General features: G+C 48.1%; 2 protein-coding genes across 8 annotated transcripts in view; both read right to left on the bottom strand.

The window, feature by feature from the left end:
* RALGDS (ral guanine nucleotide dissociation stimulator) overlaps positions 1–913 on the bottom strand; it is a 55,805-nt gene extending 54,892 nt beyond the window's left edge. For all 3 annotated transcript variants that reach the window (XM_079324598.1, XM_079324599.1, XM_079324601.1), the window contains exon 1: positions 703–913. In XM_079324598.1, the coding sequence (XP_079180724.1) occupies positions 703–720 (18 nt within the window). In that variant the 5' untranslated portion in view covers positions 721–913. The remainder of the gene's footprint in view (positions 1–702) is intronic.
* Positions 914–5,266: 4,353 nt separating this feature from the next.
* Positions 5,267–13,183, bottom strand: LOC306811084 (globoside alpha-1,3-N-acetylgalactosaminyltransferase 1-like). 5 transcript variants are annotated; one of them, XM_079324400.1, is made up of 8 exons: positions 13,114–13,183; positions 12,416–12,466; positions 11,665–11,776; positions 10,816–10,878; positions 9,607–9,657; positions 9,472–9,507; positions 7,412–7,546; positions 6,055–6,819 (listed from the first exon to the last, which is right to left on the bottom strand). In XM_079324400.1, the coding sequence occupies exons 3-8, from the start codon at positions 11,727–11,729 to the stop codon at positions 6,135–6,137; spliced, it is 1,035 nt and encodes a 344-aa protein (XP_079180526.1). In that variant the 5' UTR covers positions 11,730–11,776; positions 12,416–12,466; positions 13,114–13,183; the 3' UTR covers positions 6,055–6,134. The 5 variants fall into 5 exon arrangements, with proteins under 5 accessions (XP_079180525.1, XP_079180526.1, XP_079180527.1 ...); XM_079324401.1 differs by lacking the exons at positions 12,416–12,466; positions 13,114–13,183 and adding an exon at positions 12,287–12,339; XM_079324402.1 differs by lacking the exons at positions 12,416–12,466; positions 13,114–13,183 and adding an exon at positions 11,266–11,317 and having other exon boundaries at positions 11,665–11,793.
* Positions 13,184–15,604: the final 2,421 nt, after the last annotated feature.

Below are 15,604 nucleotides of genomic sequence, written 5' to 3'. Positions count from 1 at the left end.
CAAACCCAGTCACATTCTGGTGTCACCCCCAAATTTCACACCTTTGCTCCATCCTCTCTTACCCCAAAAGCACCAGTGGGTTTGGGAGTGCTGAGCTTTAGCCCACCTCGGCTCGGTTTAGCTTCTTTGGCTTCTTAAACACACCAGACAGAGAGAGGGGTCCTGCCGATGCCCCTCGGCCTGAGCAGCGCCAGGGGAGCTGGCGCTGGCTCGGCACGGCAGGCGGCAGCGCCTGCACAGCATCGCAGCACAGCGGCTGCTGCAGCACCGCAGCGCCTCAGACCCCGTCCCAAACTGCGTCCCTGCCCTTCCCACCCTTCAGCTCCCCTTCTCCCAGCCGCGCCGACCATTATACAAACAGAAAGCAAAAACGCGGAGGGAAAAACACCGAAAAACAGACTTCCCCCCACTTCCTCGGCAAAGGTGCTGCTTTTCCTCCGGTAAAGCCCCCGCTGCAGTCCAGGGGCCCGGGCTGCTGGCAGGTACAGTGACCCCGGTCCCAATAGGCAGCAAGAGACGGACACCTGCAGCTCCAGATCTCCAGACCCTCAGGGAGCCCCGCCAGAGCCCCCCGGCACCTCGCACCGCGCACCCACCGCTCACCGCCGCGGACACGCGTGGGCCGCCCTGAGCCGCGTCTAGCGAGGGTTCAGGAGGGGACCGAGCCCGGGCAAAGCGGGGGGACAAACCCCGCGCACTCACCTGGCTGTCGATCATCATCGTGCCCCGCTCATAGCCCCAGCGCCGCGGGTGCCGGGGCCGCGCTCACGCTCTCACGGCCCCGCCGCGCTGCCCGGGGGCCGGGGCGATGCTCCGCGCCGGCCATGGGCCCCCGCCGAGCCGCCCCCGCCGAGCCGCCAGCGCGGAGCGCCCAGCGCGGCCCCAGAGCCGAGCGCGGGGCGGGACCGGGCGGGCGGCGCTGCCGGCAGGGAGGCGGCGGCTCCCGCTCCGCCCGGCCCCCGGCCCCGCTCCGGCACGGTGGGTGCGCGTCTGCGGCGGGGGCGGCCGTGGGTAACTCTGTGGCGCACGCACGGGCAGCGCTCCAGGGGTACCCGGGGTGTCTCTTCGCTTTTTGGGTGTTTTCTCCCCGGGAGCGGGAGCTGTGGATGACTGAGACCCGTGCGGACCCCGCGGGGTGGGGGTCAGCGCGAGTACAAACAGGGGAAGAGCTTGGGGCTAAAAGAGACCCCCCGGCTGTCCCCCTCCAGGGCGGGGAGCCGGGGCACCACACGGACCCCCGGCCGCTCATCTCGGCTCAGCCCCCATCGAACCGGGGCTCGGGGCGTCCCCCGGGCAGCGCTGCTGGAGCTGCGGGCGCACGGTGTCTGCGGAGCGGGGTTGCCCTGGAAACAGAGAGGATGCTGTCCCCATCGTTTGTCATCGTGAGGCCGATGACATGAGCCATTACAGCGATGGCAGCAGAAGAAGGAGCCGGGGGAAGGCTGCGTCAATCCATGGCCGAGCGCTCCCAGCCGCTGCTCCTGGGCACCAACACCCCGCGGTGGCCCCAGCAGCCGCCCCCGCTTCTCCAGGGTCACAGCGGGGATGAGCGACAAGGCACAGCCCATCGCACCTGACTGTCCCGCTCCTCGGTGGCCCCGGGCCAGCTGAACCAGCAGCTCCGGGTGGGGAGCGCAGCCAGGAAAGGAAAAGGTGCTGCCAGGGCTCTGGCTCTGGCACTAGATGCTGCTACAGAGCAAACATCATTCTAATTATAGTAACGGTGTCAGTGCTCAACAGTGAGAAAAACACGTACTTCAAAAGGTCTAGAACTATGTAATTTGCTGCTGGCAAAACTCGCTAAAAACCACACCAGAATGAAGCACTTTTAAAATGTAATTTGTACTCATCTGGCTCGCTTTAAATTGGCTAAAGGGGGATGAGGTGGGCATACAAGCAGTAGAGATTTGTGGTTAAAACTGCCTTTCTGCTCCTAAGGTTTTACACTAGTTTTACGCAAAACAGCGACATTTGGTGGATTTATGTTTAATCTAAATATAGCACAGGAAAAGTCACGTCAGTACAGCAACACTCGTGGAGAAAGGAGGGAGTCTGGTGGGCAGGCAGACATTCAAATGTCACTCTTCAGATGTGTTTTGCTAGTGATGCTTCCCTAAATCATTAGATTGTGTGGAGCACAACTCCAGGGTTGGGGATCTACTGCGAGTAAATTCAACCCAACCCACTCCTGTAACTCCTTCTCCGGTTCCTGCTGTCCCCAGAATGGCCTGTCACTGTCACTGTCACTGTCACTCCACCTGGACAGCAGCTGTTGCTCTGTATGTGTCACTCCTGGGCTCCCATGGGGAATTGCTGGCACAGGAGGTGAAGCAGAGCAGGTGGGATTGAAGTGAGAAAATAATAACCTCGGTGCTTAGAGCTGCCCTTTGAGATTAGAGAAATCCCACTGAGTGACCCAGACTGGGCCTGTGCAAACACAGAACAAGAGGCAGAGACAGTCCCTCCCTCCAAAAGCTGAACAGGTGAGACAAAGGGCAGGGGGATGAACCCAGCAGCTCTGGCAGGGAGCTCCCACCCTTTTCACCACCATTCTGCTTCAGCTGCATGAAGCCAGCCAGATGCACGTGGCTTTTCCACAAGCTGGTTTTGTGCAGGGAACGTGTAGCTCATGTTCTTACCCCTCCTCATCTCCCTCTGCTCAAAGATCATCTCATTTCCGTGCCCCACAGCCACAGATCTCACCCACAGAAAGTTTGACTAAGCCAGTCCTTTGATAAGTGGTGCCATGTGGTACAAAATGACATTTCTGGTCAAACTGGGAACATCACCTATGGGAGGGTTATGGGAAATCCAAACAGGAGTGGAAAAGAATCCTAATGTGGCTAAGGGGCAATAATTCCTGTCCTATCAGTGGGGAGAATGAGAGGATCACAGTCTGGCCCTTTTTAAATCATATTCAGTTCTGGAAGTTTCTGTTTCACACCACACAGAGAAATTTGCCCTCTGGGGGTGGCTGCACTGAGCAAGACAGCAGCAGGGAGAAGGAAAGAACCAGCCTGTCAGATGGGTGCTTAAATTAGAGGGACAATGAATGATGAGTCTGTTCCAGCTGAGCAGAAAGGGATGGAAGGAAAAAGGGGCCCTTGGGAGGGCAACAAGCTGCTGGTGTGAGGCTGGGTTAAGGCTTGAGTGGGAAATACCTTGAGAGCACAATCACATCCCCAGGCAGTGGGGTTTATTTACCTGTGCTGATTCAGTTTTCATGCACTTCCCTGAATTCCTAAGTCCAAATTCCTTTGGCACAAGAACACGTAAGACAACATTGTCCCTCCTGGTGAGTGGAGGAAGGCAAGAGTGACACTGCTCTGCCTTCCTAACGTGTGCCTCAGTTTCCCCACGTGCACAGGGCGTGGGTGGGGAATGCACAGCAGAGAGCAGGTCCTGGTGAGGCTCCCACAGTGCACACAAGCCTCAGGCTGCACAATCCACATTGGGAGAAGGAAAGCTCACTGCTGCTGCTGCTGCTGGGGGAAGGGGATTAATCAGCAGGAGATGACAACAGAGTCCAGCCACTCATTAATTAGAGGAGGGCACAAGCTGATTCAGGGAGCATCTCCCACACAGCTCTATGGGTTTTTTTTTTTTTCTGCAGACATTCTCCTGCTCCCTGGAGACACAGGGAGTTTGTAGGTACTGCTTCAAACCACAGCCCCGTGGAGCAGAACTGTGTCACACAACACAAGCCATTCCCCTGGAGACAAGCTGCAGGCCTGCCAGGAAAATAAACATGTTTGGCACAGCACAAACCAGGCCATTATGGTGTCAATCAGAGGGCTGAGGATTTGACCAAAAGGCAGCTCAGATGCAGAGCTCAGATCAAGCCCTTCACAATTTTTTTCCAAACAGGTACCCTAGAAACACAGACCACCCTCTGCCACCCATCATCTGTGCTGCAGAACTTCCTCTCACTGAGGATTTATGAGAATCTGCACAGGAATTCAATAATTAATGTGGCACAATTAAGCCCTATGGCTGCAAACCCAGAGCAATTTCCAGCAGAATTAAGGCATAAGGGGAACTGGCCATTGGCACAGCTGATCTATGGATTTCTGGCTGCTATGGAACTTCATATTTTTTCTTGGAATCTGAACACTTTTCTACGAGGTCTAGCCCAGCCCAGCCACATACTGGCACCAGGAGATAAAATTATCAGTCTTGTCCTGTGCAGAGCAGACTGAACAGCTCCTTCTGCCTGGTAAAGAATCCATATGCATGAATATATAATTAGCATAATGAGAACCCGGTTTCAGCATGGCCTTGAGGCACTAACTCTTTAACAAATAAGAAACAGACAGTATTAATCCTGGGCTGGTTGGAAATGTATCTTTCTGGAAATATATGGATAAATGTTTTTCCTCACTATTTTGGCTTAGGTGCTTGGTTGCCCAACATTCATGGCAGGGGTTTCAATTGTGGTTTAGTTATGTAAAGGGGCATCTATACCCTGCACCACATCACTAAAAACAGTCTGGAGAAAATGTAATAAAGACCCTTTGCTGGATTAAGCACAAATCAGCCAACCCTGCTGCCACTGGGGCTTTTTGGCTGGAGGTATTTCAGGTACCTTATCTGTATTATGGGTGCGTGAAAGCTTTTCTAATTAGTCTTCTGGAAGATGAAATGCCTGCAATGACAGTGGCAAGTGCCATTTCCAGCCTGCTCACAGGACTGAAATGGCTCGTTCAGTCATCTGCAATCAGTGGTGGGGCCCTAAAGCTTTGAATACTTGATTCACTGCCATACAGCAATTTTCTCATGTGAGGAGAAGCAGGAACAGTCAGCCACCTCTTCCCTATTTTTCCTCTCTCTGCCAAATGAGCTTTTTTCCCCTCTTTTCTTTATTTTTATTTTTTTTTCCTTTCCCTAAACTGTTCCCTTAGAAACAGGCTGTTCACCCTTTCACCCTGCTCCTCCTCTCCCTGCTGAGCACTGCTGCTCCCTCTGAGTGAACAGGGACTGACGTGCCCAGCCCTTGGCTAGCACAGGGGGATGATGTTGGTGGCAGCCCTGCTGTGACAATGGAGGTGGCACAGGCACCCCTGAGCTGTGACCTCCACAGCCCTGGCTGCTCTCCTAAGGGAGCTGTCAGCCTCTAAACTCCTGCTCCAGCTCCTCAGCACATCCAAGGAGAGAAAATGTTAATCCCAGCCCACTTCCAGCTCTGTGCTGAGCTCCCAGCTTCACCAGAGCATTTCATTTCAGAGTGAAATCATCCTGCTTGCTGGAAAGGCATCAGCTCGTGCTGTCAGCTCCAGCAGCTTCTCGCCAGTTTATTTCACAGAGCTCAGAAAAATTGGAAAGGGCTGAAGCAATGGAGAGGAACATGAACATCTCAAAAGCAGATTTTCTGTGTTGGAAAAGATTACATGATCCACAGAGACATGTGACCCAGGGAAAAGGTTCAGAGCACATCTGTGATTGAAATAAACCTGAAGAAGTTGTCTGTTCTGAGCTTTGCCAGTTCTGAATAAACTTGGGTCTCCAAAGCACAGGCTGGAATTTGGGAGATAACTGCTAGCTGAGTTCACATTGTTTGTCCTGCAGGCCAGGGCTCTTACTGGCAATGCCTGGCACCAGCTCTCTGCTGAGAAGGTCCAAGAAATCCTGCTGCACACCAGACAGGGAAAACATGATCTGTGCAAGTTTCCTCCTGATTCTGACAAAAGATGTTAGTTTAAATCACAATGCAGGAAAATTTATTTTCCAGCAATGTTTTTTTCTTTTTTAACTGAAAAGGTCTTTACCAAAACCCAAGGTCTTCTCCACAGGAATGTCAAAAATCATTTTGATCTTGTTAAGTTTCCACCAGGCCTCAGGAAAACACTCAGGCAAAGGGAACTACAGCCATGCATTGGATAACTGGTCTTTAGGATGCTTTTTTTGTGTGCACGATGAGTTTACAAAGAGTGGGAATCCAGAATCCTTTTCAGTCTCACCTGCACTTTGTCTGCTGCTTCTAAAATGCTTTTAGAATCTTCTCCAGAGGAACTATCCACACATTTCCTTCCCAGTTTGCTCCTAACACAAACAAAAACTAATGGGGGGCACATTCTGCAGGAACTAATTTTGGTGGGTTTGCTTGCACGGAGGATCTCTCTGCAGGGATCAGACGATCAATTTCGGATCTCTTTGTAGTTCTTCTCCACCGTGGAAAAACGTACGAGGCGGATTTCGGGGGGCTTTGGCTTCCTGTCATCCCAAATATACTCTGGAGAAAGCAGCTTGGAGGGTTTGTGTGTCAGGAAGTGCCTGTTGAGGTGACTCTCCTCCTGCCAGGCTGCCATGATCCCGTTGGCTTTGTCAGCCAGGATGGTCATGTGGCAGGTCTTGGTGAACTCATAAACTTTGCTGACCAAGCCTCCAAACACGGCCCCTCCGTAGTAGAAATCCCCTTCTCCCTCGGGGATGAAGGCAGCAGAGGAGCTCCTCCTCTCGTAGGGGAACTGCTCTCGTGGCACCGTGAAGTAGCCGGGGTGGATGGCTGCCACCATGTCCCCCAGGGTCTCGGGGCCCCAGGGGTTGTGGAACACCATGTCAATGTCCAGGCAGAAGAGGTAGTGCAGCTCTGCGGGGCGCAGGCGGGCCAGGTGGCGGCTGATGGTCTCCATCCTGCGCATGGAGATCTCCTGCCAGCTGGAGAAGCTGGGCACGGGCAGGGCCAGCAGCCTGCGCCCCCGCTGCAGCCGGGCTGGCACGATGCTGCCAGGGCTGTCTGTGAAGATGTAATAGTTCACCTGGTAGCCCTGCATGAAGTGCTGCTCTGCTGACTCCAGGAAGCGACGCACGAACCTCGTGTACCTGCACAGAGGGGATGGGAGGGACCTGCTGTAAGGGCAAGGAGCAACATGGGGACAGCGTTCAGCTGAAGGAGGGCAGGGTTAGATCAGATATTAGAAGGGAATTCTTCCCTGTGAGGGTGGGGAAGCTCTGGAGAAGCTGCCTCATCCCTGGAAGTGTCCAAGGTAAGGTTGATGCAACCTGGTCTAGTGGAAGGTTGCAGGGGGTGGAAGGAGATGAATTTTAAGATCCCTTCCAACCCAAACCATTCTGGGATTCCAAGTGGTGGATTATGAAAGGCACGTTAGTGAATGCAAGGCAAGGAGTGAGGAGAGTTCACTGATCATCACTGCAAGAATCCACACACTGCACATGCAACAGGATGAGGAATAAGTGGATTATCCCCATTTTGATCAGCTCTAATAACCAAGCCACTTGCTAATTCTTAAAAAACACTGTCCACACCTCAGTGTTGTTATCCCATGGGCTTGTGTGATTACAGACACACTACATGGCCACAAACCCCCCTATAAATTGGGACAAATTTCAGAATAAGGAAAGTCAAAATCCTATTTCCACAGAGGAAACTGTGTCCACTGGGTGCTTCCCTTACTTGCCAACAGCAAAGGCTGTCACTCCTATGGTGAGGTTCAGGGGTCTGTAGGCACTGTCCAGGATCTTGGGGTCGAAGGTCCCTTCCCAGACGATGGGGGCCAGCCATGGTGTCACTGTCAGCACATCCTGGCGCCTGAAGGGGCAAAAAACCTGAAATGTTAATGAAATGTAACTGCTCCTGCTGGTTTCCAGGCCAGTAAATGGGGAAGAAACACCAAAAAAGCAGCTGGAAGAGTGTGTGAGTCAGCATTAATTCGCCATGGAGGGGATTAGCCTCAGATATTTTCTCCCTGCACTCTTACTTGAGGTTACAGAGCATGGACATTTCCATTCCTGAGCTGAAATTAAGCACTTCAGCACATCAGCAAAAACCTGAGGATCTGCTAAAATCTCATTTAAGGACTTTTCTGCAGAGGAGAGTTTAATGACCACTGAACTCTCAAAATGAGAAGCTTTTCTATTAGCCTGATGCAGATTGCTAAATGCAGATTAAAATACAAGTAATAATAATAATATGAAAATTACTATAAAAATATACCCTATTGCTGTGTTATTAAAACACAGCTTGCAGCATGACAGCTTATTTTTCCAGTATTTATATATAGCTCCAGCACATTCAGATATAATTTAAAATTCTGTATGTGAGCCAGCATTCAAATGTGTAACAAAGTTAGAAAAAAATCCTTAATCTCCTGTGAGGGAAGTGGAAATACTGAATATAAATGCAGCAGAGTCTGATTGTGCCCTATTACAACTCTGCAATGCTGCTTCAATTTGCTGCTTTGTTTTCAGTGTTTCATTCTTCCATTTTTGATTTTAAAAGGAGATGTCATTTCTGGTGGAATTCACCCCAGCTCCAGACCAGGAGCTGGAGCTCTCTGCTAATGGAATTTGTCACACACAGCACGTGGCCACACTTGGGGGCTGCCAGGCTCCCACCTGACACAGTTCCAAGGTAAAACAGCACCAGAATCAAACTGGGGGAGCTCTGGGGAGCAGCCTGGTGCTCCAATCACATCCTCCAACCCACATCTAATCTTCCAGTCTGAGAGGATACAAGAATAAAACAGTTTGACTCCTTCCTACAGCAATGCATGTGATTGAAAGATTAAATTATACAGGAAGAAGAATTTGGGCTGGGGGAAATGTGCTAAATGATCTGCTCTGTTTCTGGGTTGATTATCTTTTTTCTTTTTTTTTTGGTAGGGGGAAGGAAACATGTATGTTCACTTCTCTAAGGTTTTTAAATTTCATTTTAAAGGGCTTTCCTAATGAGTCATTGTCATGGTCATGCTCTCAGTGCCAGTGAACTCCCTCCAGAAGACACAGAGCATGGAAAGCTTCAAGGTGCTCCCCTCATTTAGCCCAGTATATACCAGCTGATTTAGCACAGAAATTTATTCCAGCATGGAAGAAATAATATTCAGGGTGAGCACACCCTGAATATCTGGGGGAAATGATACATTTATATGTATGTGTGTGTTTGTGTGTACCAGCAGGGTGTGTTTGTTAACATGCAAAAGAATGTGGTTGTTGAAGGTGAACTGCTCCAGATAAAAGTCAGGCCACAGAAGCAGGGCCAAGGGAGCCTGAGCTGCACAGAGAGTTTGTCCAAGCCACTCCTTAGAGCTGCTGTCCCAAATCTCCCCTTAGACTCCCTGCTCTGTGTCTCAGAGATTTGTCTGTGTTTGCTGAAGGTCACACAGCACCTGCTTCATTTTGCCCTGAAATGGGCTCAGAGCTCTCCCACAGCTGGTTCCAGCTCCAGAAGGTATTTCCCACTTACAGTTTGCAGATTTCCCATCTCAAAAAGAGTTCCTGACCACAAAAACTCTTGCTCCATGTGTGCTAATGTAATAATTGGGAATTAACAGTAAGTGTGTTAATAAGTGTACAGTGACAAACCCAACTCTAGAGCAGCACAGGCAGCTGCTGACACACCCTGTGGTTGGATTCTCATGGAACAAAGTCCTGCTCAGTGCCCCAGGACTCTGGAACTGGGCTGCAAAGTGCCCAAACCAAACTCAGCAGAAACAAAGTTCAAACAAAGAAACTTACTTTGGCACCAGCACTCTTGGCTGCTGATAAAATAATCTGTAAAAAGGAAGAAAATGTTCATTGAATAATACATGAATATGCCTGGAAGAGAGGAATAGTAGTTTAAAGGTCAGGAGACAAAAAGCCAGTACTTACTGGGGGAAAAGCTGGATTAGCTTCTCTTCTGTATATTGGAGTTTCATGGAGCTGCATGATGGGGTGGGAAAAGAAAGGGATTGTTAAACTTTTCTTAAAATATCAACCAAGTTTGGCTTCAGAACCTGCTGCTGCACTGGCAGCTGTCCAAATCCAGCTCCAAATCCTGCCCTGCCTGACCCAGGGTTAGGCACCACCTGCACACACCTCCAGGGCTGTCAGGCAAGGGACAGCTTTGGGACAGAGCACATAGCACAGTGAGGACAGAGAGATCCCAGTCTGGGGGGGAAATCAGAGTTTAGGGGTCAAAATCCACGTGGGACTCTCAGCAATGGTCATGTATGTGCTCCATGCCCTGCAAAACTGTTCCTGCTCACCTGGAGGGCTGAACTACCTGAAATGATGACATTTCCAACAGCATTCTGAGAAATAAGCACCTGACCAGACACAATGGTTTGGAATGGGCTGGAATAATCAGAAATACCTCCATGAAACACTTTTTTTTTTTTCCTTCTGTTGGCATGGTTTGGTTTTGTTTTGACAAGAACAGTAGGTCATGGGAAAAGCCATGGCTTGCCATGTCCCAGCTCTGGTGCAATGTGGCAGTGAGGAGGTGACTGGGGCCATGCACAGTGTGAATTCTCTCCTGTGCAGCTCTGGGAGAGCTCCTGGCTCCCAGGCCAGGTCAGGTCCATCAGTTTGCAGCGTGCAGAGAAGCTCAGAGGCAGCTCCCCTTCATTTGTTCAGGTCCAGAGCTCAGGTGCTGCCAGCACAAACACATTCATGGAGTGGGGGAGAGCACAGACCACAGAGGGAAGAACAGGAGCCTGGTGAGAGCTGGGATCACTCCTGACTGTGCCCAGCTCCTCCTGTGCCACCTCCCTGCTCTGGGTGACCCTGTCTGTGAGTGGACACTTCAAGCACAGTTGTGCATGTGCAGGTGTGTGATCACACCCTGACAAGGAACCTGAATTCACCTTTAGTCCTGGGCTCTGTGCCCCAAAACCAGCAAAGCAACAAACCTGTGCAGAGCCAGAGCTGCCCTGCAGGGCAGGCAGGCCCCAACAGCACTGCCAGCTTTTTGTTTTAAGAGTGACTAATTACAGCTTCATACATAAAGAACAAGAGACTTGTAAATCACTGTTGGTGCTGTCAGTGAATAGTAACAATGACCTGTGTTACTCATTAGACATAAATCAAAATACTCACAAGATTTCCGGGCAGGGAAGGTAGTAGGGCAGGTAGTGAATTTTTCCACTCCCAGCTCTAGCCCTGTGAGAACAAAGAAATGTTTTAAGATAGGAAATGGTGAAGGAAACCTTCCTTGAATTTTTCCTAAAGACCTGGCAAAGATTTTGAGAGGTAAATCTGGCTAATTCCATGTCTACTTTACTAATTAGTATAGGATCTGCTGTGTTCACATTTTAACACAATTTCCTGCTGCTGAGGAAAATGCAGCTATTCACAAAGTGAAAGTACATCATAAATATGTGATAATTCATAATCATTAAATAATGACTATTTTAATACTTGACAGAAATGCCTTATCTCAGATTCCCTTCCAACAATGTTCAAGGTACACAAAACCTATAAGCCATACTCAGTCACAAAATTCTCAGTGTTTGAAATGACTGGCATTTACAAATGACTGATATTTACAAATGACTGATAGTTACAAAGATGTCCCTGGTGATGCTGGAGTGAGTTTGGACTGTTTGAAGAGACAAATAATCACCTCTGTTAAGGCCTGAGCTGAAATGTAACTGGAATATTCTACTCTTAAGCGTTTGTTTGTGAGTCACTGCAGTGTTAGCAGCCTGATTTGGACTCAATTACTCTTTTTTTTCTCCTTCCCTTAGGGCCTCCTCCCTCTACCAGTGCTCTTTTATCTATTACATAAATAATGTGTAATATTGTGATATTAAGTTGTTCTTTCCTACAGCTCCAACAGGGGCTTTCCATAAAATGCACAGCTTTCATTTTTGTGTTCTGTGAGTTTTATCACAGAATGTAAACAGGATGTTTTAGGTATGACACAGCTGTGCAACAAATTCTTACCAGATAGCCACAGCAATGACACCCAGGCAGACAAGAGACCCCACCAGCACTTTTCTGGAAATCATCTCTTCTAGAGGAGAAGGGCAGCTCCAGAATTCCAGCAGCTTTCACTCTGCAAAGAACAAATATAAAAGGAAGAGGACTGAAAGTACATCACTGAGAGGAATGGATCATTTCCTCTGAGGAGGATGAAGCCTCTCAAGAGTTTTCTTTTTCAGTTTTTCTGAAGGAGTCAGACCAGAAGAGCCAGGGCACTGAGGCAGGAACTGTAAAATGTCTGAGCAAGTTCTCCATTTCAAAAGCTTCAACCCCAGCCCTAGTGCATGGGGAGCATTTCTGATTTAATTCCACTCTTTCAAGCATTCACCCTTTGCCATTGAACCAAATCACCCACCCCAGTCCCACCAGAGAGCTAACACAGTTATCACCTGAGCTGATAAACTCCACCTCTCCCAGTCCAGAGGCAATTCCTGAGAGCTGCCTGTAGGAAAGGTAAACTGAGGTGTGAGACCAGCAAAGAAAGATTTCACAATCCTAATGCATGTTGGGTAAAGATTAAGACAAAAATTATTTCCTCTACAACAGTCATAAAAATAAACTTTCCCAAGCCCAGCAGTCTCACCTTAAAAGCTCAAATCAATCTCTTTTTCTGCTCACAGGGAAGCAAAGTGTGAACTTTGGTTGGTCCCTGTGATGAACACAAAATATATGGGGTTATAAGCACATTAATTGTTATTCCTTTCATTATTACCTTCAGTGAGGACAGAAGCTGGGATCAGGCTTGTGTGTTTTCGTTTCACTGCTGCAGGAAACAAAAAAAAAAAAAAAAAAAAAGGGAAAAAAAAAAGAAAGAGAGTGTTTATCAAGTATTTATAAAGATGGTAGCATTTGTACTAATGGGAGGAGCTGGTACATGATGCTTCTTGGAGGCTGCTGAAGTAATCCCAGAGATCATTACTTGCCCTGGGTAAGGCATAGCACAGTGCCAATGCATCTGAACAGGCAGGAGTGATTTTTCTTTGGCTGGAAAGAGACAAGTGGCAAAAAGTTTTTAAATTGGCTTTACTGTGTCACACAGAAATCCTCACTTTTTTTTTTGGAGACAATCCAATTAGCTATCAACAGGAAGCAGTACAAAATCCTACTTAAAAATAATGACTAGCTACATCTATTCACACATATATATATGTGTGTGTATATGTGTGCATCTATATAAATATATTTGTCTTAAGGCCTTCCACCACTTAAAGCCTTCATGCATTCATGCTGAGCAGTTCGGGATTCTTGCCTAAAAATGCTGCAGATCCACAAACACAGGGAGAAGTACAAACAGCCTCCCTCCTCCAGCAGCTCTTCTGTGTTCTGACCAGTTTTATCTCATTCTTGTGCTAGTTGTGTCATGATAGCTGCTATGCTGCCACCAGGATTTGTCAGTGCCACGTTTCTTACCTTGTGCTTGATGCTTCCAGCACATGCAAAGGAGACAAATGTGCAGAGGGGGGTTCAAAGAGTTGTTTTTCAGCCATTCTTTGAGAGCTGGCTGCACACAGAGCAGGTAGGAAAGACTTCTCATCATCAGGCTGCCAAATTTCCAACCAGGATCTCACTTGCTCTGGGCAGTCTCCCTTTCCACACCTGAAGGCTCTGATGTTTCCTTCCCTTTTCTCTTCAGTGACCTCCTTCAATCTGTCTTTGTAATTTTTTAACTTTGAGATTGGGATTATTTCTGTCAGTTCTGACTGGACTCTCTCTAATCAGCACATTCTCATGAAACTGGTGTCAAAGCAACCCAAAATCTCCTGCTGAGCCCTCAGCAGTATGAAGTAAAGCTGGACTGCTCCCCAAAACTGAAAAGCTGTCACAGCTCATACATTGCCACAGGATATTTGCCTGTTTTACCAGGACACAGTACTGGGATGACACTCTGCCTGTGGCCAAATGCAATCCATGTGTTTTCTGTGGAACCTCTCCCAGCCAGCTCTGAGGCATTTAAAACCTTGCACTTGACTCCATGAAAACAAACTCGACTTTCAGGCTGTTTGTTTTTCTAAAACATCAAGCCCTGACTGAGCCCTGTTTTCCCTGGGGATTGCAGCCCCTCCCAGCTTGATGCCACTTTCCAATTGCATAAATATCCTCAACATTTCCACCCAAAACACAAAGGAACACACAAACAATCCCACTTGGCAGGGTCTCCTGAGGTTCCCATGCTCTTATCTTTGTGGCATACAGCACAGAATTTGGGTGATGGGGAAGGACAGAGGATCAAGAACAGAGAGAAGGAAAGGGTCTAATAGTTATCCTCAAACTGGACAGCAAAATTAACACAGAATTAAAGAAGACGTTTGGTTATTTTAGTGCAGTTTCAGCTGTTGTAATGGGCATAGAGTACTTCCATGTGTCTTTTACAGAGTAAACATCTAATCCCTCAGGAAGAGAAATACACATATTTTGAAATATTACATCACTAGGAGCACAGCTGATGCATTCACCCCTTATTTTCAGTTTCTGTGGTACAAACTTACAAAGCAGAGCACTGGAGCCAGCTGAGATTTAAACTCCTTTTGCATCTAAAATCATCTTACTGAGATTTCAACTGATTTACAGTTTACCACGAATACCATAAAAAATGAAATAGATGTGGTTGCAGCTGATGAAAGAACCTCCAACCAAACAGAAATCACAGCTAAAGCATTTTTAATAGTTACCCAGGTTCCTCGAATTTGTTCAGAGAGTTTTTTTTTAAAGGGATATGGCTGAAAGTAGCTCTGTTACTCCCAAATGAACTTGCTTGACCTCCCAGAACAAAGCACTACTTTATCTTCAAGCCCTGCTTGGAAAGCATTCTGGACAGCTGATAAATACCTCACTTGTAGACCATTCCATGAAAAATATTCATTGCAGAGCAGCAATTTCAGATTTCTACAACTGAAGTGGCAAGCTGTGAGCGCAGGGTCGTCCAGAACGAGAAGGAAGAGAAGAAATCCGTGGGGAGAGCTCCAGCTGTGCCCAGGAGAGCTTCCCTTGCTGGGCTGCAGGGTGGGACAGGCTGCCCTTGGCTCAATGTGTGTCACACCTGAGGCTGGAGCAGGAATTCAGCACAAATCCAGTGCTCAGCAGTCTGGTTAGAGCTGCAGCACGGAGCTACCTGGGCTCTGGCAGGGATCCAGTTGGGAAGCAGAGCACAGCACAGCCTGCATTTCCCTCACAGCACATTCACCAGCCTCACTGACAAGGCAAAAAAAAAAGAGCTTCTTCCAAAGTGCCAGATTGAGAGTAGACAGAATTCGACTGGACTCAATTTATAACATTTATGTGCTCAGGACCAAAAATCAGTTCCCACCAAGCAAGATCAGGAGGGGATCAGAAAGGTTTGACTGACTTCAGGGGCAGAGCTGCTTCATTTTCTGGATGGGTTGTTCTCACCCATCTTCCCCAGGCTGAATTGCCAGCAGCCAAGCTGTACTTTTCCTCCTGAGCTGGACAAACAGCTGCTCAAGTTTACATTTGTATTTCTGTATAAACAACAATAAAGGACAAAATTGGTAATGATCAAATATGATTTTGCATTGATGAACTGCACAGAGAAGAAACCCTTGCAGGCACCTGTGGTAGCTAGAATATTTTTTTTTGCCTCATTTTTCCTTCTACCATCAAGATCAGTCAGTGTCCTATGGATGATCCTAAAAGATCAGTTAGCTGCACAATAAATTCATGCATGTACACATGTGTGTGTTTATGTCCATATTGACCTAATCCTGATAAAACATAACTTAGAGATAAATAAGATAAATGAACAGCACTGCCTAAAATTGAAAATAATTTTGTTTTCTTGTGGTGGGGAAGATAAATGTATCCAAGATGCAAAGGTATCATCCAAGTTCATGTTAATTAAAGGTTTTACAATACCTGCAGTATTTCTGTGTTGAGATGAATCCCA

Source organism: Erithacus rubecula (assembly GCF_903797595.1).
Source record: "Erithacus rubecula genome assembly, chromosome: 21".
Classification (NCBI taxonomy): domain Eukaryota; kingdom Metazoa; phylum Chordata; class Aves; order Passeriformes; family Muscicapidae; genus Erithacus; species Erithacus rubecula.
The sequence above is the reverse complement of the archived record's forward strand: the minus strand, read 5'-3'. Positions and strand labels throughout refer to the sequence as shown.

What these genes read in the sequence shown, in the direction of transcription:
- LOC306811084 (XM_079324400.1), bottom strand. Translation starts at nt 11,729, where the DNA reads ATGATTTCCAGAAAAGTGCTGGTGGGGTCTCTTGTCTGCCTGGGTGTC. An exon ending in CTTCCCTGCCCGGAAATCTT is followed by an intron (nt 9,658 to 10,815) that starts GTGAGTATTTTG and finishes CCCATCATGCAG; the next exon opens with CTCCATGAAACTCCAATATA. An exon ending in CTAATCCAGCTTTTCCCCCA is followed by an intron (nt 9,508 to 9,606) that starts GTAAGTACTGGC and finishes TCCTTTTTACAG; the next exon opens with ATTATTTTATCAGCAGCCAA.